General features: G+C 47.4%; 1 protein-coding gene across 1 annotated transcript in view; it reads left to right on the top strand.

The window, feature by feature from the left end:
• Positions 1 to 7,486: 7,486 nt before the first annotated feature.
• LOC106593538 (uncharacterized) overlaps positions 7,487 to 15,613 on the top strand; it is a 35,676-nt gene continuing 27,549 nt past the window's right edge. The window contains exon 1 of the mRNA XM_014184878.3: positions 7,487 to 8,085. Coding sequence (XP_014040353.2) covers positions 7,737 to 8,085 — 349 coding nt within the window. The 5' untranslated portion in view covers positions 7,487 to 7,736. The remainder of the gene's footprint in view (positions 8,086 to 15,613) is intronic.

The raw sequence follows: 15,613 nt of genomic DNA, 5'->3' as shown, positions 1-15,613 counted from the left end.
AGGCCTACTGATAGGATGGAGATTCAAAATACATGATGTCACTCATTTAAATTTCAGCAGTGTAGACTATATATTGATTGATTTTATTTGACAATATAAAAAAATATATATAGGTACATTCCATACCTGTTAAATCCTGTCTAGGACCAATAAAGTCAACGACTTATAGAAGTAGACATTTCACTGTCACTCTATCGTCCCATCCCCCCCTCCCCTCAAAAGAAAATACGATTGAGGACATTGGCGACCCATCGGCAGGTAGCCTAGTGGTTAGAGCGTTGTGCCAGTAATTGAAAGGTTGCTTGATCGAATCCCCCGAGCTGACAAGGTAAAAATCTCTCACGGCTGTCGAAAGGAGAGGACCAAGGTGCAGCGTGTGTGTAATTCCACATTTTATTTACTCTGTGAAAACTATGCAATACATCAAATAACTGAATAGATTAAAACAACAAACCGTGACTCAGAGGAGAAACAAACACTACTCAAAAATAATCACCCACAAACCCAGGTGGAAAAAAATCCTACTTAAGTATGAACTCCAATTAGAGACAACGAGGACCAGCTGCCTCTAATTGGAGATCATCCCAAACAAAACCTACATAGAAATACAAAACTAGAACATGAACATAGAAATACAACACATAGAAAAACAACCCCTGTCACGCCCTGACTTACTCTATCATAGAAAATAACAACTTACTATGGTCAGGACGTGACAAAATCTATCGTTCTGCCTCTGAACAAGGCAGTTAACCCACTGTTAATAGACCATCATTATAAGTAAGAATTTGTTCTTAACTGACTTGCCTCGTGAAATAAAGGTTAAAAAAAACAACAAAAGAAAGAAAGAAAACAGGGCCTCTCCTGTAATCTAATTGGTTTGGTTTAAGAGGCCAGGTCGCTATAAACATCAGCCACATTCCTCAGCATATAGAGGTAGATACAGTAACCCAACTCTCATACAATACTTCACACTCAGACAAAAAAGGTTCTCCAGGAAAAACACAAATGAACTATGTTGTCCCAGTCGTCAGACCTACTGTACAGAAACAGCATTTTTTTTAAACGCAACATTTTTTTAGAGTTTAAATACCTAAATGCCACACCTGCATTGCTTGCTGTTTTGGGGGGTTTTAGGCTGGGTTTCTGAACAACACTTTGAGATATCAGCTGATGTAAGAAGGGCTATATAAATACATTTGATTGGATAAATCCTTTCTCACTGCTTCCAGGGTTCAGATCAGGACTATCAACACACCTATTTCCTGACACAATTGTCAAATATATAAAAATAAAGAAATATATATAAATATATATATATATATATATATATATAAAGACAAAATATGTCCTGTCTTACCTGTGGTGAAAATGAAGAGAAGTAGAAGTCCCAACCGCGACCTAGAGATGTGTAGCTGCATCTTATGTCTGTACACATTTCAATGACAAGTCAGGGGTCCAACTAATTCCAAACAGACAGCTGAGGTCAGGAGAGGAGCCGTTGCTCTGCGTAATCCTTACCAGTCCTCAATCTGTCCAAACACACACTGACAAAACCAAGACAAGAGAAAACCTTGATTCCACTTTCCCCCCCCTCCTCTCTCGCTTTTCTCCTCCCAGCCCTCCTCTCTCAACCATCCCAGAGAAGAGAAGAGAACAAAGTTGGAATTCCCCGCCCCATCTTTTCCACTCTCTCTCTCTCTCTCTCTCTCTCTCTCTCTCTCTCTCTCTCTCTCTCTGTCCCTCCCTAACGGAAACCGTAATGTTGTCAGCGGTAAAGACAGCCTGTAAATGAGATGCACGGGGTGTGTGTGTGTGTGTGTGTGTGTGTGTGTGTGTGTGTGTGTGTGTGTGTGTGTGTGTGTGTGTGTGTGTGTGTGTGTGTGTGTGTGTGTGTGTGTGTGTGTGTGTGTGTGTGTGTGTGTGCGTGTGTGTGTGTGTGTGTGTGTGTGTGTGTGTGGGTTCGATTCCCACGGGGGAACAGTACGGGAACAGTAAAATGTAAAAATGAAAGCGAGAGAGGCAGAGAGAGAGAGAGAGGGGTTGCAGTAGTAGTAGTGTAGAGCCATGTGACCAACATTAGTGCCGCTCCTCGCGGCGGTTCCTGTGGTGTGGGGGGGGGGGGAGAGACAGGCGGACCATAGTGATCACCACAAGAGGCTCGCTGCTCTGTTTTAACACACAGTTTATATGGTGAGCAGGAAGCTGTTAGTTTTTAATGGGACAGGAACAGATGGCTTAAAACGGTGAGCAGGAAGCTGTTAGCTTGGGACAGGAACAAGATGAAAGAGCAGGTAATGAGTGTTTGTTGGCTTTGAGAGGAGTTTATCACATCAGTCAATGGCTTCATAAATAAGTGCATCGACGATGTGACCGTACGTACATGCCCCCAACCAGAAGCCATGGATTACAGACAACATCCGCACTGAGCTAAAGGCTAGAGGTGCCGCTTTCAAGGGTCGGGACACAGACGCTTATAAGAAATCCCGCTATGCCTTCCGACGAACCATCAAACAGGCAGTGTCAATCCAGAGATCGAATCCTACTACACCGGCTCTGACGCTCGTCGGATGTAGCAGGGCTTGCAAACTATAACAGATTATGAAGGGAAACCCAGCCACGAGCTGCCCAGTGACACAAGCCTACCAGACGAGCTAAATGCCTTCTAGGCAAGAAACACTTAACCATGCGTGAGAGCACCAGCTGTTCAGGACGACTGTGTGATTACGCTCTCCGTAGCTGATGTGAGTAAGACCTTTCAACAGGTTAACATTCACAAGGTCTCAGGGCCAGATGGTTTACATGTACTCAGAGCATGCGCTGACAAGTGTCTTCATTGACATTTTCAACCTCTCCCTGACCCAATCTGTAATACCTACATGTTTAAAGCAGACCACCATAGTCCCTGTGCCCAAGAACACTAAGATAACCTGTCTAAATGGCTATCGCCCTGTAGCACTCACATCTGTAGCCATGAAATGTTATGAAAGGCTGGTCATGGCTCACATCAACATCATCATCCCAGAATCCCTAGACCCACTCCAATTCGCATACCGCCCCCAACAGATCCACAGATGACGCAATCTCTATTGCTGTCCACACTGCCCTTTCCGACCTGGACAAAAGGACCAACTATGTGAGAATGCTGTTCATTGACTACAGCTCAGCGATCAACACCATAGTGCCCTCAAAGTTCATCACTAAGCTAAGGACCCCGGGACCAAACACCTCCCTCTGCAACTGGATCCTGGACTTCCTGACGGGCCGCCCCCCAGGTGGTAAGGGTAGGTAACAACACATTCGCCACGCTGATCCTCAACACAGGGGGTCCCTCAGGGGTGCATGCTCAGTCCCCTCCTGTACTCCCTGTTCACCCACGACTGCGTGGCCAGGCACGACTCCAACATCATCAAGTTCGCTGACGACACAACGGTACTAGTCCTGATCACCGGCGACAACGAGACAGCCTATAGGGAGGAGGTCAGTGACCTGGCAGTGTGTTGCCGGGACAACAACCCCTCTCCCCTTCAACGTCAGTAAGACCAAGGAGCTGATCGTGGACTACAGGAAATGTAGTTCTGAGCACACCCCCAAATCACATCGACAGTGGAGCGGGTTGAGTGATTCAAGTTCCTCGGTGTCCATATAACTAAAGACCTATCATGGTCCAAACATACCAACACAGTCGTGAAGATGGCAGGAGGTTGAAAAGATTTGGCATGGGCCTTCAGATTCTTAAAAAAGTTATACAGCTGCACCATCGAGAGCATATCTTGACTGGCCTCATCACCGCTTGGTATGGCAACTGCTTGGCATCTGTCCACAAGGCGCTACAGAGCATAGTGCGTATTGCTCAGTACACCACTGGGGACGAGCCCCCTGCCATCCAGGACTATACCAGGTGGTGTCAGAGTAGTGGGTACGGCCCAGTACACCACTGGGGACGAGCCCCCCTGCCATCCAGGACCTCTATACCAGGTGGTGTCAGAGTAGTGGGTACGGCCCAGTACACCACTGGGGATGAGCCCCCCTGCCATCCAGGACCTCTATACCAGGTGGTGTCAGAGGAAGGCCCCAAACATTTTCAAACCTACCCAAGCCAAATACTGTTCTCTCTGCTACCGCACGGCATGCGTTACCAATGCACCAAATGAACTCTACCCACACACTGGACTCTACTCGCTCACACATACTGACTCTCCACACACACACGCATACTGACGCCACACACTCTCACACATTAAATAGTTATTTTCCTCATCAATCTACACACAATACCCCATAATGACATCACAATACCCCATAATGACATCACAGTACCCCATAATGACATCACAATACCCCATAATGACATCACAATACCCCATAATGACAAAGCAAAAACAGTTTTTTTAAAACATTTTTGCTAATTTATAAAGTCAAAAAATGAAATATCACATTTACATAAGTATTCAGACCCTTTACTCAGTACCTTGTTGAAACACCTTTGGCAGTGATTACAGCCTCGAGTCTTCTTGGGTATGACGCTACAAGCTTGGCACACCTGTATTTGGGGAGTTTTTCCCATTCTTCTCTGCAGATCCTCTCAAGCTCTGTCAGGTTGGATGAGGGAGCTTTGCTATTTTCAGCTCTCTCCAGAGATGTTCGATCGGGTTCATGTCCGGGCTCTGGCTGGGCCACTCAAGGACATTCAGAGACTTGTCCCGAAGCCACTCCTGCATTGTCTTGACTGTGTGCCTAGGGGTCGTGGTCCTGTTAGAAGGTGTAACCTTCGCCCCATTCTGACGTCCAGAGCGTTCTGGAGCAGGTTTTCATCAAAGATCTCTCTTTCTACTTTACTCCGTTCATCTTTGCGTTCATCTACTCTTCCTGGGGTCCAGCAAAATTAAGGCAGTTTATACAATTTTAAAAACATTACAATATATTCACAGACTCAGGCCCGTACTCCACCACTACCACATATCTACAGTACTAAATCCATGTGTATGTACAGTGCGTATGTTATCGTATGTGTGTGTGTGTGTGTGTGTGTGTGTGTGTGTGTGTGTGTGTGTGTGTGTGTGTGTGTGGTGTGTGTGTGTGTGTGTGTGTGTGTGTGTGTGTGTGTGTGTGTGTGTGTGTATGCGTGTGTCTTTGCCAATGTTTGTGTTGTTTCACAGTCCCCGCTATTCCATAACGTGTTTTTTTTAATCTGTTTTTTAAATCTAATTTTGCTGTTTACATCAGTTACTTGATGTGGAATATAGTTCCATGTAGTCATGGCTCTATGTAGTACTGTGGCGCCTCCCATAGTCTGTTCTGGACTTGGGGACTGTGAAGAGACCTCTCTGGTGGCATGTCTTGTGTAGTATGTATGGGTGTCCGAGCTGTGTGCCAGTAGTTTAGACAGACCTCTGGTGGCATGTCTTGTGGGGTATGTATGGGTGTCTGAGCTGTGTGCCAGTAGTTTAAACAGACCTCTGGTGGGCATGTCTTGTGGGGTATGGATGGGTGTCTGAGCTGTGTGCCAGTCAGTTTAAACAGACCTCTGGTGGGCATGTCTTGTGGGGTATGTATGGGTGTCTGAGCTGTGTACTAGTAGTTATGACAGACCTCTGGTGGGCATGTCTTGTGGGGTATGTATGGGTGTCTGAGCTGTGTGCCAGTAGTTTAGACAGACCTCTGGTGGGCATGTCTTGTGGGGTATGTATGGGTGTCTGAGCTGTGTACCAGTAGTTAGGACAGACCTCTGGTGGGCATGTCTTGTGGGGTATGTATGGGTGTCGGAGCTGTGTGCCAGTCAGTTTAAACAGACCTCTGGTGGCATGTCTTGTGGGGTATGTATGGGTGTCTATGAGCTGTGTGCCAGTAGTTTAAACAGACCTCTGGTGGGCATGTCTTGTAGGGTATGTATGGGGTGTCTGAGCTGTGTGCCAGTAGTTTAAACAGACCTCTGGTGGGCATGTCTTGTGGGGTATGTATGGGTGTCTGAGCTGTGTACCAGTAGTTTAAACAGACCTCTGGTGGCATGTCTTGTGGGGTATGTATGGGTGTCCGAGCTGTGTACCAGTCAGTTTAAACAGACCTCTGGTGGCATGTCTTGTGGGGTATGTATGGGTGTCTGAGCTGTGTGCCAGTAGTTTAGACAGACCTCTGGTGGCATGTCTTGTGGGGTATGTATGGGCGTCCGAGCTGTGTACCAGTCAGTTTAAACAGACCTCTGGTGGCATGTCTTGTGGGGTATGTATGGGTGTCTGAGCTGTGTACCAGTCAGTTTAAACAGACCTCTGGTGGGCATGTCTTGTGGGGTATGGATGGGTGTCTGAGCTGTGTGCCAGTCAGTTTAAACAGACCTCTGGTGGGCATGTCTTGTGGGGTATGCATGGGTGTTTGAGCTGTGTGCCAGTCAGTTTAAACAGACCTCTGGTGGCATGTCTTGTGGGGTATGTATGGGTGTCTATGAGCTGTGTGCCAGTAGTTTAAACAGACCTCTGGTGGGCATGTCTTGTAGGGTGTGTATGGGTGTCTGGGCTGTGTGCCAGTAGTTTAAACAGACCTCTGGTGGCATGTCTTGTGGGGTATGTATGGGCGTCCGAGCTGTGTACCAGTCGTTAGGACAGACAGCTCGGTGCGTTCAACATGTCAATACCTTTCTCTCATGGTGAGATTGTAGACACCTGAATTGATAGTGCAGTTTGTTAACTAGCTACTTCACATGCTGATATTCACTTTGGTATTATTGTGTCGATCAATTGATTTTTATTTTGTATTTATTTTTAACTATTTTTTTTACTGCTATGAGTCGACTGTGTTGGTGTGTTGTGCACGTTACATAGGGGGAGAGAGAGAGAGGGGGAGAGAGGGTGAGAGAAAGAGGGAGAGAGGGTCAGAGGAAGAGGGAGAGAGGGTCAGAGGAAGAGGGAGAGAGAGGGTCAGAGGAAGAGGGTGAGAGGGGGTCAGAGAAAGAGGGAGAGAGGGGGTCAGAGGAAGAGGGTGAGAGGGGGTCAGAGGAAGATGGAGAGAGGGGGTCAGAGGAAGAGGGAGAGAGGGTCAGAGGAAGAGGGAGAGAGGGTCAGAGAAATAGGAAGAGAGGGTCAGAGGAACAGAGGAAGAGGGGTCAGAGAAAGTGGGAGAGAGGGTCAGAGGAAGAGGGAGAGAGGGGGTCAGAGGAAAAGAGGGAGAGAGAGAGAAAGAGGGAGAGAGGGTCAGAGAAAGAGGAAGAGAGGGTCAGAGGAACAGAGGAAGAGGGGTCAGAGAAAGTGGGAGAGAGGGTCAGAGGGAGAGGGAGAGGGGGGGTCAGAGGAAGAGGGAGGGAGGGGGTCAGAGAGAGGGTCGGGTGGGCAGGGGAAGAGGGAGAGGGAGGGTCAGAGAAAGAGGGAGGGAGTGAGCGGGGAACGTTATGAACTTTAGTCTGAAAATAAAAATACACTTTTCCCTCAACTGCGTTACCCACTCCAGTCAACAGATGGCGATGTAGGGTCTTGAAGGTGCCAGAGTGACGTATAATATAATGGACGGGGGGCGCTTCTTCAAACACAACAGACACCTCGTTAGCCAGCTGTCCGAAACAATCAAGCTCTTTAGAGGTGTTTCGTGTATATTAGCTACTGTGTTTTAAACACGATTCTGTCGTGTTTACTTGTTACCCCCCCGAATTCATTTCATATTTACGTTTTGTTGTTTGTTTTCGTTTGTTTGCTGGCTGACTGGCTGGTTAAGTTAGCAATAGCCTAGCTAGTTAGCTAAAATCCACCGATATGAGTTCACTTAGCTTCTCTCTTGTTAAAGAAGAGGAGGAGGAAGAGGAAGAGGAGGTCTACTGGACGGAGAAAGAAGTTGTTGTGAAAGAGGAGGAAGAGGAGGATATCTCAGTAAAACAAGAAGTAGAAGGTGAGGCTGTTACAGTGAAAGAAGAAGAGGAAGACGTTACAGTGAAAGAAGTGGAAGACTCGTTCAGAGTGAAAGAGGAGGAGGATGTTACAGTAAAAGAAGAGGAGGAAGATGCAGTTTTTGGAGTGAAAGAGGAGGAGGGAAAGATAACTGTCACATCGAAAGACGAGAAGGGAGAAGAAAAGGAGGCAGAGACAGGAGATCAGATTAACACCAGTAAGTACTGATCTTAAAGAACGGAGACACTCTGCATTTGTTGAACTCATGTGTGATTTTAAAAAGGGGTCAGTCTGAGGTTGTTACAACCATATTTGGACTATAAATTAATATCATTGATTCTTGAAGAATATAACTTAGAAATGCCTAATGACCTTATTAGTTCTGCTGTCGTTCCCCCATCAGGACTTAAAATATACGCTGTCTTTTACTCCAGTGTTTGTAAACAAAGTAAACGTCAACGTGGTTAAAACTATCATTTTGATGATGTCGTGGATGGTCAGTCCATAGCATCCATAGCTCGGTCTGTGAATTCGAGTTACATTTTCCCCCCCGGGCCACAGGTCCTAGTCTGTCCATTACCGTCAGCCCCCAATCCCAGCCTGTCCCTCTCCTCCCCCTCCACTCCCCAGAGGCCTGAGATACCCCAGACTCCGGGCCCCAGCTCCAGGCCCATCTCTCTCTGCTCTGGAGGTCCCAGCCTGTCCCTCTCCTCCCCCTCCACTCCCCAGAGGCCTGAGATACCCCAGACCCCGGGCCCCAGCTCCAGGCCCATCTCTCTCTGCTCTGGAGGTCCCAGCCTGTCCCTCTCCTCCCCCTCCACTCCCCAGAGGCCTGAGATACCCCAGACCCCGGGCCCCAGCTCCAGGCCCATCTCTCTCTGCTCTGGAGGTCCCAGCCTGTCCCTCTCCTCCCCCTCCACTCCCCTGAGGCCTGAGATACCCTGGGCCCCAGCTTCAGGCCCATCTCTCTCTCTCTGCTCTGGAGGTCCCAGCCTGTCCCTCTCCTCCCCCTCCACTCCCCAGAGGCCTGAGATACCCCAGACCCCGGGCCCCAGCTCCAGGCCCATCTCTCTCTGCTCTGAAGGTCCCAGTCCGTCCCTCTCCTCTCCCTCCACTCCCCAGAGGCCTGAGGTACCCCAGACCCCGGGCCCCAGCTCCAGGCCCATCTCTCTCTGCTCTGGAGGTCCCAGCTCCAGGCCCATCTCTCTCTGCTCTGGAGGTCCCAGCCTGTCCCCCTCCACTCCCCAGAGGCCTGAGATGCCCCAGCTCCAGGCCCATCTCTCTCTGCTCTGGAGGTCCCAGTCCGTCCCTCTCCTCTCCCTCCACTCCCCAGAGGCCTGAGGTACCCCAGACCCCGGGCCCCAGCTCCAGGCCCATCTCTCTCTGCTTTGGAGGTCCCAGCCTGTCCACACCATCAACCCCCAGTTCCAACCTCTCCATCTCTACTCCCTCTACTCCCCAGAGCCTTCAGACCAGCTCTTCTTATTACAACCAAACAGAGTGCTGATTTTATGTCTTCAGCCTCCCATCAGGACTGTGTTCAGTACATAACAGGAAACGGTGCTCTACTGAACATTAAAAAAAAACTAATAGAACAGGAAACGGTGCTCTACTGAACAACCAGTTCAGTACATAAAAACCCCCTAATAGAACAGGAAACGGTGCTCTACTGAACAACCAGTTCAGTACATAAAACCCCCCCTAATAGAACAGGAAACCGTGCTCTACTGAACAACCAGTTCAGTACATAAAACCCCCCCTAATAGAACAGGAAACCGTGCTCTACTGAACAACCAGTTCAGTACATAAAACCCCCCTAATGGAACAGGAAACGGTGCTCTACTGAACAACCAGTTCAGTACATAAAACCCCCCTAATAGAACAGGAAACGGTGCTCTACTGAACAACCAGTTCAGTACATAAAAACCCCCTAATAGAACAGGAAACGGTGCTCTACTGAACAACCAGTTCAGTACATAAAAACCCCCTAATAGAACAGGAAACGGTGCTCTACTGAACAACCAGTTCAGTACATAAAACCCCCCTAATAGAACAGGAAACGGTGCTCTACTGAACAACCAGTTCAGTACATAAAACCCCCCCTAATAGAACAGGAAACCGTGCTCTACTGAACAACCAGTTCAGTACATAAAACCCCCCCTAATAGAACAGGAAACCGTGCTCTACTGAACAACCAGTTCAGTACATAAAACCCCCCTAATGGAACAGGAAACGGTGCTCTACTGAACAACCAGTTCAGTACATAAAACCCCCCTAATAGAACAGGAAACGGTGCTCTACTGAACAACCAGTTCAGTACATAAAAACCCCCTAATGGAACAGGAAACGGTGCTCTACTGAACAACCAGTTCAGTACATAAAAACCCCCTAATAGAACAGGAAACGGTGCTCTACTGAACAACCAGTTCAGTACATAAAACCCCCCTAATAGAACAGGAAACGGTGCTCTACTGAACAACCAGTTCAGTACATAAAACCCCATAAAACCGGTACAGAGTCAATGTGGAGGCTATATACATGGTATTACAGTACAGAGTCAATGTGGAGGCTATATACAGGGGCTACCGGTACAGAGTCAATGTGGAGGCTATATACAGGGGCTACCGGTACAGAGTCAATGTGGAGGCTATAGACAGGGGGTACCGGTATAGAGTCAATGTGGAGGCTATATACAGGGTATTACGGTACAGAGTCAATGTGGAGGCTATATACAGGGTATTACGGTACAGAGTCAATGTGGAGGCTATATACATGGTATTACAGTACAGAGTCAATGTGGAGACTATATACAGGGTATTACGGTACAGAGTCAATGTGGAGGCTATATACAGGGGCTACCGGTACAGAGTCAATATGGAGGCTATATACAGGGGCTACCGGTACAGAGTCAATGTGGAGGCTATAGACAGGGGGTACCGGTATAGAGTCAATGTGGAGGCTATATACAGGAGGTACTGGTACAGAGTCAATGTGGAGACTCTATACAGGGTATTACGGTACAGAGTCAATGTGGAGGCTATATACAGGGGGTACCGGTACAGAGTCAATGTGGAGGCTATATACAGGGGGTACCGGTACAGAGTCAATGTGGAGGCTATATACAGGGGGTACCGGTACAGAGTCAATGTGGAGGCTATATACAGGGGGTACTGGTACAGAGTCAATGTCCAGACTATATACAGGGGGTACCGGTACAGAGTCAATGTCCAGACTATATATAGGGGGTACCGGTACAGAGTCAATGTAGAGGCTATATGCAGGGGGGGCACCGGTACAGAGTCAATGTGGAGGCTATATACAGGGGGTACCGGTACAGAGTCAATGTGGAGGCTATATACAGGGGGTACCGGTACAGAGTCAATGTGGAGGCTATATACAGGGTATTACGGTACAGAGTCAATGTGGAGGCTATATACAGGGTGTTACGGTACAGAGTCAATGTGGAGGCTATATACAGGGTGTTACGGTACAGAGTCAATGTGGAGGCTATATACATGGTATTACAGTACAGAGTCAATGTGGAGACTATATACAGGGTATTACGGTACAGAGTCAATGTGGAGGCTATATACAGGGGCTACCGGTACAGAGTCAATGTGGAGGCTATAGACAGGGGGTACCGGTACAGAGTCAATGTGGAGGCTATATACAGGGGGTACATTTACATTTACATTTTAGTCATTTAGCAGACGCTCTTATCCAGAGCGACTTACAGTAGTGAATGCATACATTTCATACAATTTCATACATTTTTTTTTTTTTTTCTGTGCTGGCCCCCCGTGGGAATCGAACCCACAACCCTGGCGTTGCAAACACCATGCTCTACCAACTGAGCTACAGGGAAGGCTACAGAGTCAATGTGGAGGCTATATACAGGGGGTACCGGTACAGAGTCAATGTGGAGGCTATATACAGGGGGTACCGGTACAGAGTCAATGTGGAGGCTATATACAGGGGGTACTGGTACAGAGTCAATGTCCAGACTATATACAGGGGGTACCGGTACAGAGTCAATGTCCAGACTATATACAGGGGGTACCGGTACAGAGTCAATGTAGAGGCTATATGCAGGGGGGGCACCGGTACAGAGTCAATGTGGAGGCTATATACAGGGGATACCGGTACAGAGTCAATGTGGAGGCTATATACAGGGGGTACCGGTACAGAGTCAATGTGGAGGCTATATACAGGGTGTTATGGTACAGAGTCAATGTGGAGGCTATATACAGGGGGTACCGGTACAGAGTCAATGTGGAGGCTATATACAGGGTATTACGGTACAGAGTCAATGTGGAGGCTATATACAGGGTGTTACGGTACAGAGTCAATGTGGAGGCTATATACAGGGTATTACGGTACAGAGTCAATGTGGAGGCTATATACATGGTATTACAGTACAGAGTCAATGTGGAGACTATATAAAGGGTATTACGGTACAGAGTCAATGTGGAGGCTATATACAGGGGCTACCGGTACAGAGTCAATGTGGAGGCTATATACAGGGGGTACCGGTACAGAGTCAATGTGGAGGCTATATACAGGGTGTTATGGTACAGAGTCAATGTGGAGGCTATATACAGGGGGTACCGGTACAGAGTCAATGTGCGGGGGCACCGGTTCATCGAGGTAATATGTACATGTAGGTAGAGTTACAGTGACTATGCATAGGTAATAAACAGAGAGTAGCAGCAGAGTAGAAGAGGGGGGGGGGGGGGGGGGCAATTCACACAGTCTTGGTAGCCATTTGTAGTGCCTTGCGGTCGGTGGCCGAGCAGTTGCCATACCAGGCGGTGATGCAACCAGTCAGGATGCTCTCGATGGTGCAGCTGTAGAACCTTTTGAGGATCTGAGGACCCATGCCAAATCTTTTCAGTCTCCTGAGGGGGAATAGGTTTTGTCGTGCCCTTTTCACGATAGTTTGTTGGTGATGTGGACACCAAGGAACTTGAAGCTCTCAACCTGCTCCACTACAGCCCCGTCGATGAGAATGGGGGCGTGCTCAGTCCTCTTTTTCCTGTAGTCCACAATAATCTCCTTTGTCTTGATCACGTTGAGGGAGAGGTTGTTATCCTGGCACCACACGGCCAGGTCTCTGACCTCCTCCCTATAGGCTGTCTCATCGTTGTCGGTGATCAGGCCTACCACTGTTGTGTCATCGGCAACCTTAATGATGGTGTTGGAGTCGTGCCTAGCCGTGCAGTCATGCGTGAACAGGGAGTACAGGAGGGGACTGAGCACGCACCCCTGGGGGGCCCCGTGTTGAGGATCAGCGTGGCAGATGTGTTGTTACCTACCCTCACCACCTGGGGGCAGCCTGTCAGGAAGTCTAGTATCCAGTTGCAGAGGGAAGTGTTTAGTCCCAGGGTCCTTAGCTTAGTGATGAGCTTTGTGGACCCTATGGTGTTGAACGCTGAGCTGTAAATGAATAGCATTCTCACATAGGTATTCCTTTTGTCCAGGTGGGAAAGGGCAGTGTGGAGTGCAGTAGAGATTGCATCATCTGTGGATCTGTTGGGGCGGTATGCAAATTGGAGTGGGTCTAGGGTTTCTGGGATAATGGTGTTGATGTGAGCCATTACCAGCCTTTCAAAGCACTTCACAGCTACAGACGTGAGTACTACGGGCCTGTGGTCATTTAGGCAGGTTACCTTAGTGTTCTTGGGCACAAGGACTATGGTGGTCTGCTTGAAACATGTTGGTATTACAGACTCAGTCAGGGACATGTTGAAAATGTCAGTGAAGACACTTGACAATTGGTCAGCGCATGCTCGGAGTACATGTCCTGGTAATCAGTCTTGTGAATGTTGACCTGTTTAAAGGTCTTACTCACATTGGCTGCGGAGAGCGTGATCACACAGTCATCCGGAACAGCTGATGCACTCAATCATGTTTCAGTATTACTTGCCTCGAAGCAAGCATAGAAGTAGTTTAGCTCGTCTGGTAGGCTCGTGTCACTGGGCAGCTCTCGGCTGTGCTTCCCTTTGTAGTCTGTAATAGTTTGCAAGCCCTGCCACATCAGACGAGCGTCGGAGCCGGTGTAGTACGATTCAAACCTATCTAACAGAACACAGAGGGTGTTCTTTAATGGAAGCCTCTCCAATAAAATCCAGGTAGAATCAGGAGTTCTCCAGGGCAGCTGTCTAGGCCCCTTACCTTTTTTCACTCTTTACTAATGACATTTCAGTTATAATGCCAGTGTGACCATTTATGCGGCTGACTCAACACTATACACAAAATAACTTAGTCCTAAATATTTCAAAAACTAAAAGCATTGTATTTGGGACAAATCATTCACTAAACCCTAAACCTCTTAAAATTGAGCAAGTTGAGGAGACTAAACTGCTTGCAGTAACCCTGGATTGTAAACTGTCATGGTCAAAACATGTTGATACAATAGTAGCTAAGATGGGGAGGTCTGTCCATAATAAAGCCTTACTCTGCCTTAACAACACTATCAACAAGGCAGGTCCTACAGACCCTAGTTTTGTTCAGTCGTCTGGTGCCACAAAAAAGGAAAATTGCATTTGGCTCAGAACAGGGCAGCACGGCTGGCCCTTGGATGTACATAGAGAACTAACATTAATAATATGCATGTTAATCTCTCCTGGCTCAAAGTGGAGGAGAGATTGACTTCATCACTGCTTATATTTATGAGAGGTATTGACATGTTGAATGTACCGAGCCGTCTGTTTAAACTACTAGCATACAGCTCAGACACCCATGCATACCCCACAAGACATGCCCACCAGAGGTCTGTTTAAACTACTAGCATACAGCTCAGACACCCATGCATACGCCACCAGAGGTCTCTTCACAGTCCCCAAGTCCAGAACAGACTATGGGAGGTGCACAGTACTACATAGAGCCATGACTACATGGAACTCTATTCCACATCAAGTAACTGATGCAGCAGTAGAATTAGATTTCTTTTCAAAACAGATAAAAAAATACACCTTATGGAATAGCAGGGACTGTGAAGCAACGCAAATATAGACATGTATACAAACACACCATAACATACGCACTATACACACTAGTGTAGAGGCCTGAGGGCACACACCTAATAATGTGTTGTGAAATCTGTTATGAATGTATTGTAATGTTTTTCAAATGTATTAACTCCCTTAATTTTACTGGACCCCAGGAAGAGTAGCTGCTGCCTTGGCAGGAACTAATGGGGTTCCGGAATAAACCCCAGGAAGAGTAGCTGCTGCCTTGGCAGGAACTAATGGGGATCCATAATAAATACAAATATCACAAATTCTACAGATTAACTTCTTATGGCTTGGGGGCAGTATTTTGACATCTGGATGAGAAGCATGCCCAAAGTAAACTGCCTGTTACTCAGGTCCAGAAGCTAGGATATGCATATAATTGGTAGATTTGGATAGAAAACACTCTAAAGTTTCCAAAACTGTTAAAATAATGTCTGTGAGTATAACAGAACTGATATGGCAGGTGAAAACCTGAGGAAAATCCATCCAGGAAGTGTGATTTTTTGATGTGGATATTTTCAATTGAATGCCTATAGAGTATCTAATGGGTTAGGACCCAGATTGCAGTTCCTATGGCTTCCACTAGATGTCAACAGTCTTTAGACATTGTTTCAGGCTTGTTTTCTGAAAAAATGAAGAAGAATGAGACCTTCCTGTCAGTGGACTGTAGAATCATGCAGAGCTGGTTTGCGCGCGTTACCGAGTGCGCGCCCTTCATTCTTTTTCCTT

The sequence above is a fragment of the Salmo salar genome, chromosome 12 (assembly GCF_965601325.2).
Source record: "Salmo salar chromosome 12, fSalSal1, whole genome shotgun sequence".
Classification (NCBI taxonomy): domain Eukaryota; kingdom Metazoa; phylum Chordata; class Actinopteri; order Salmoniformes; family Salmonidae; genus Salmo; species Salmo salar.
Note: the sequence above shows the minus strand (reverse complement) of the source record. Positions and strands in the feature narration are given on the sequence as shown.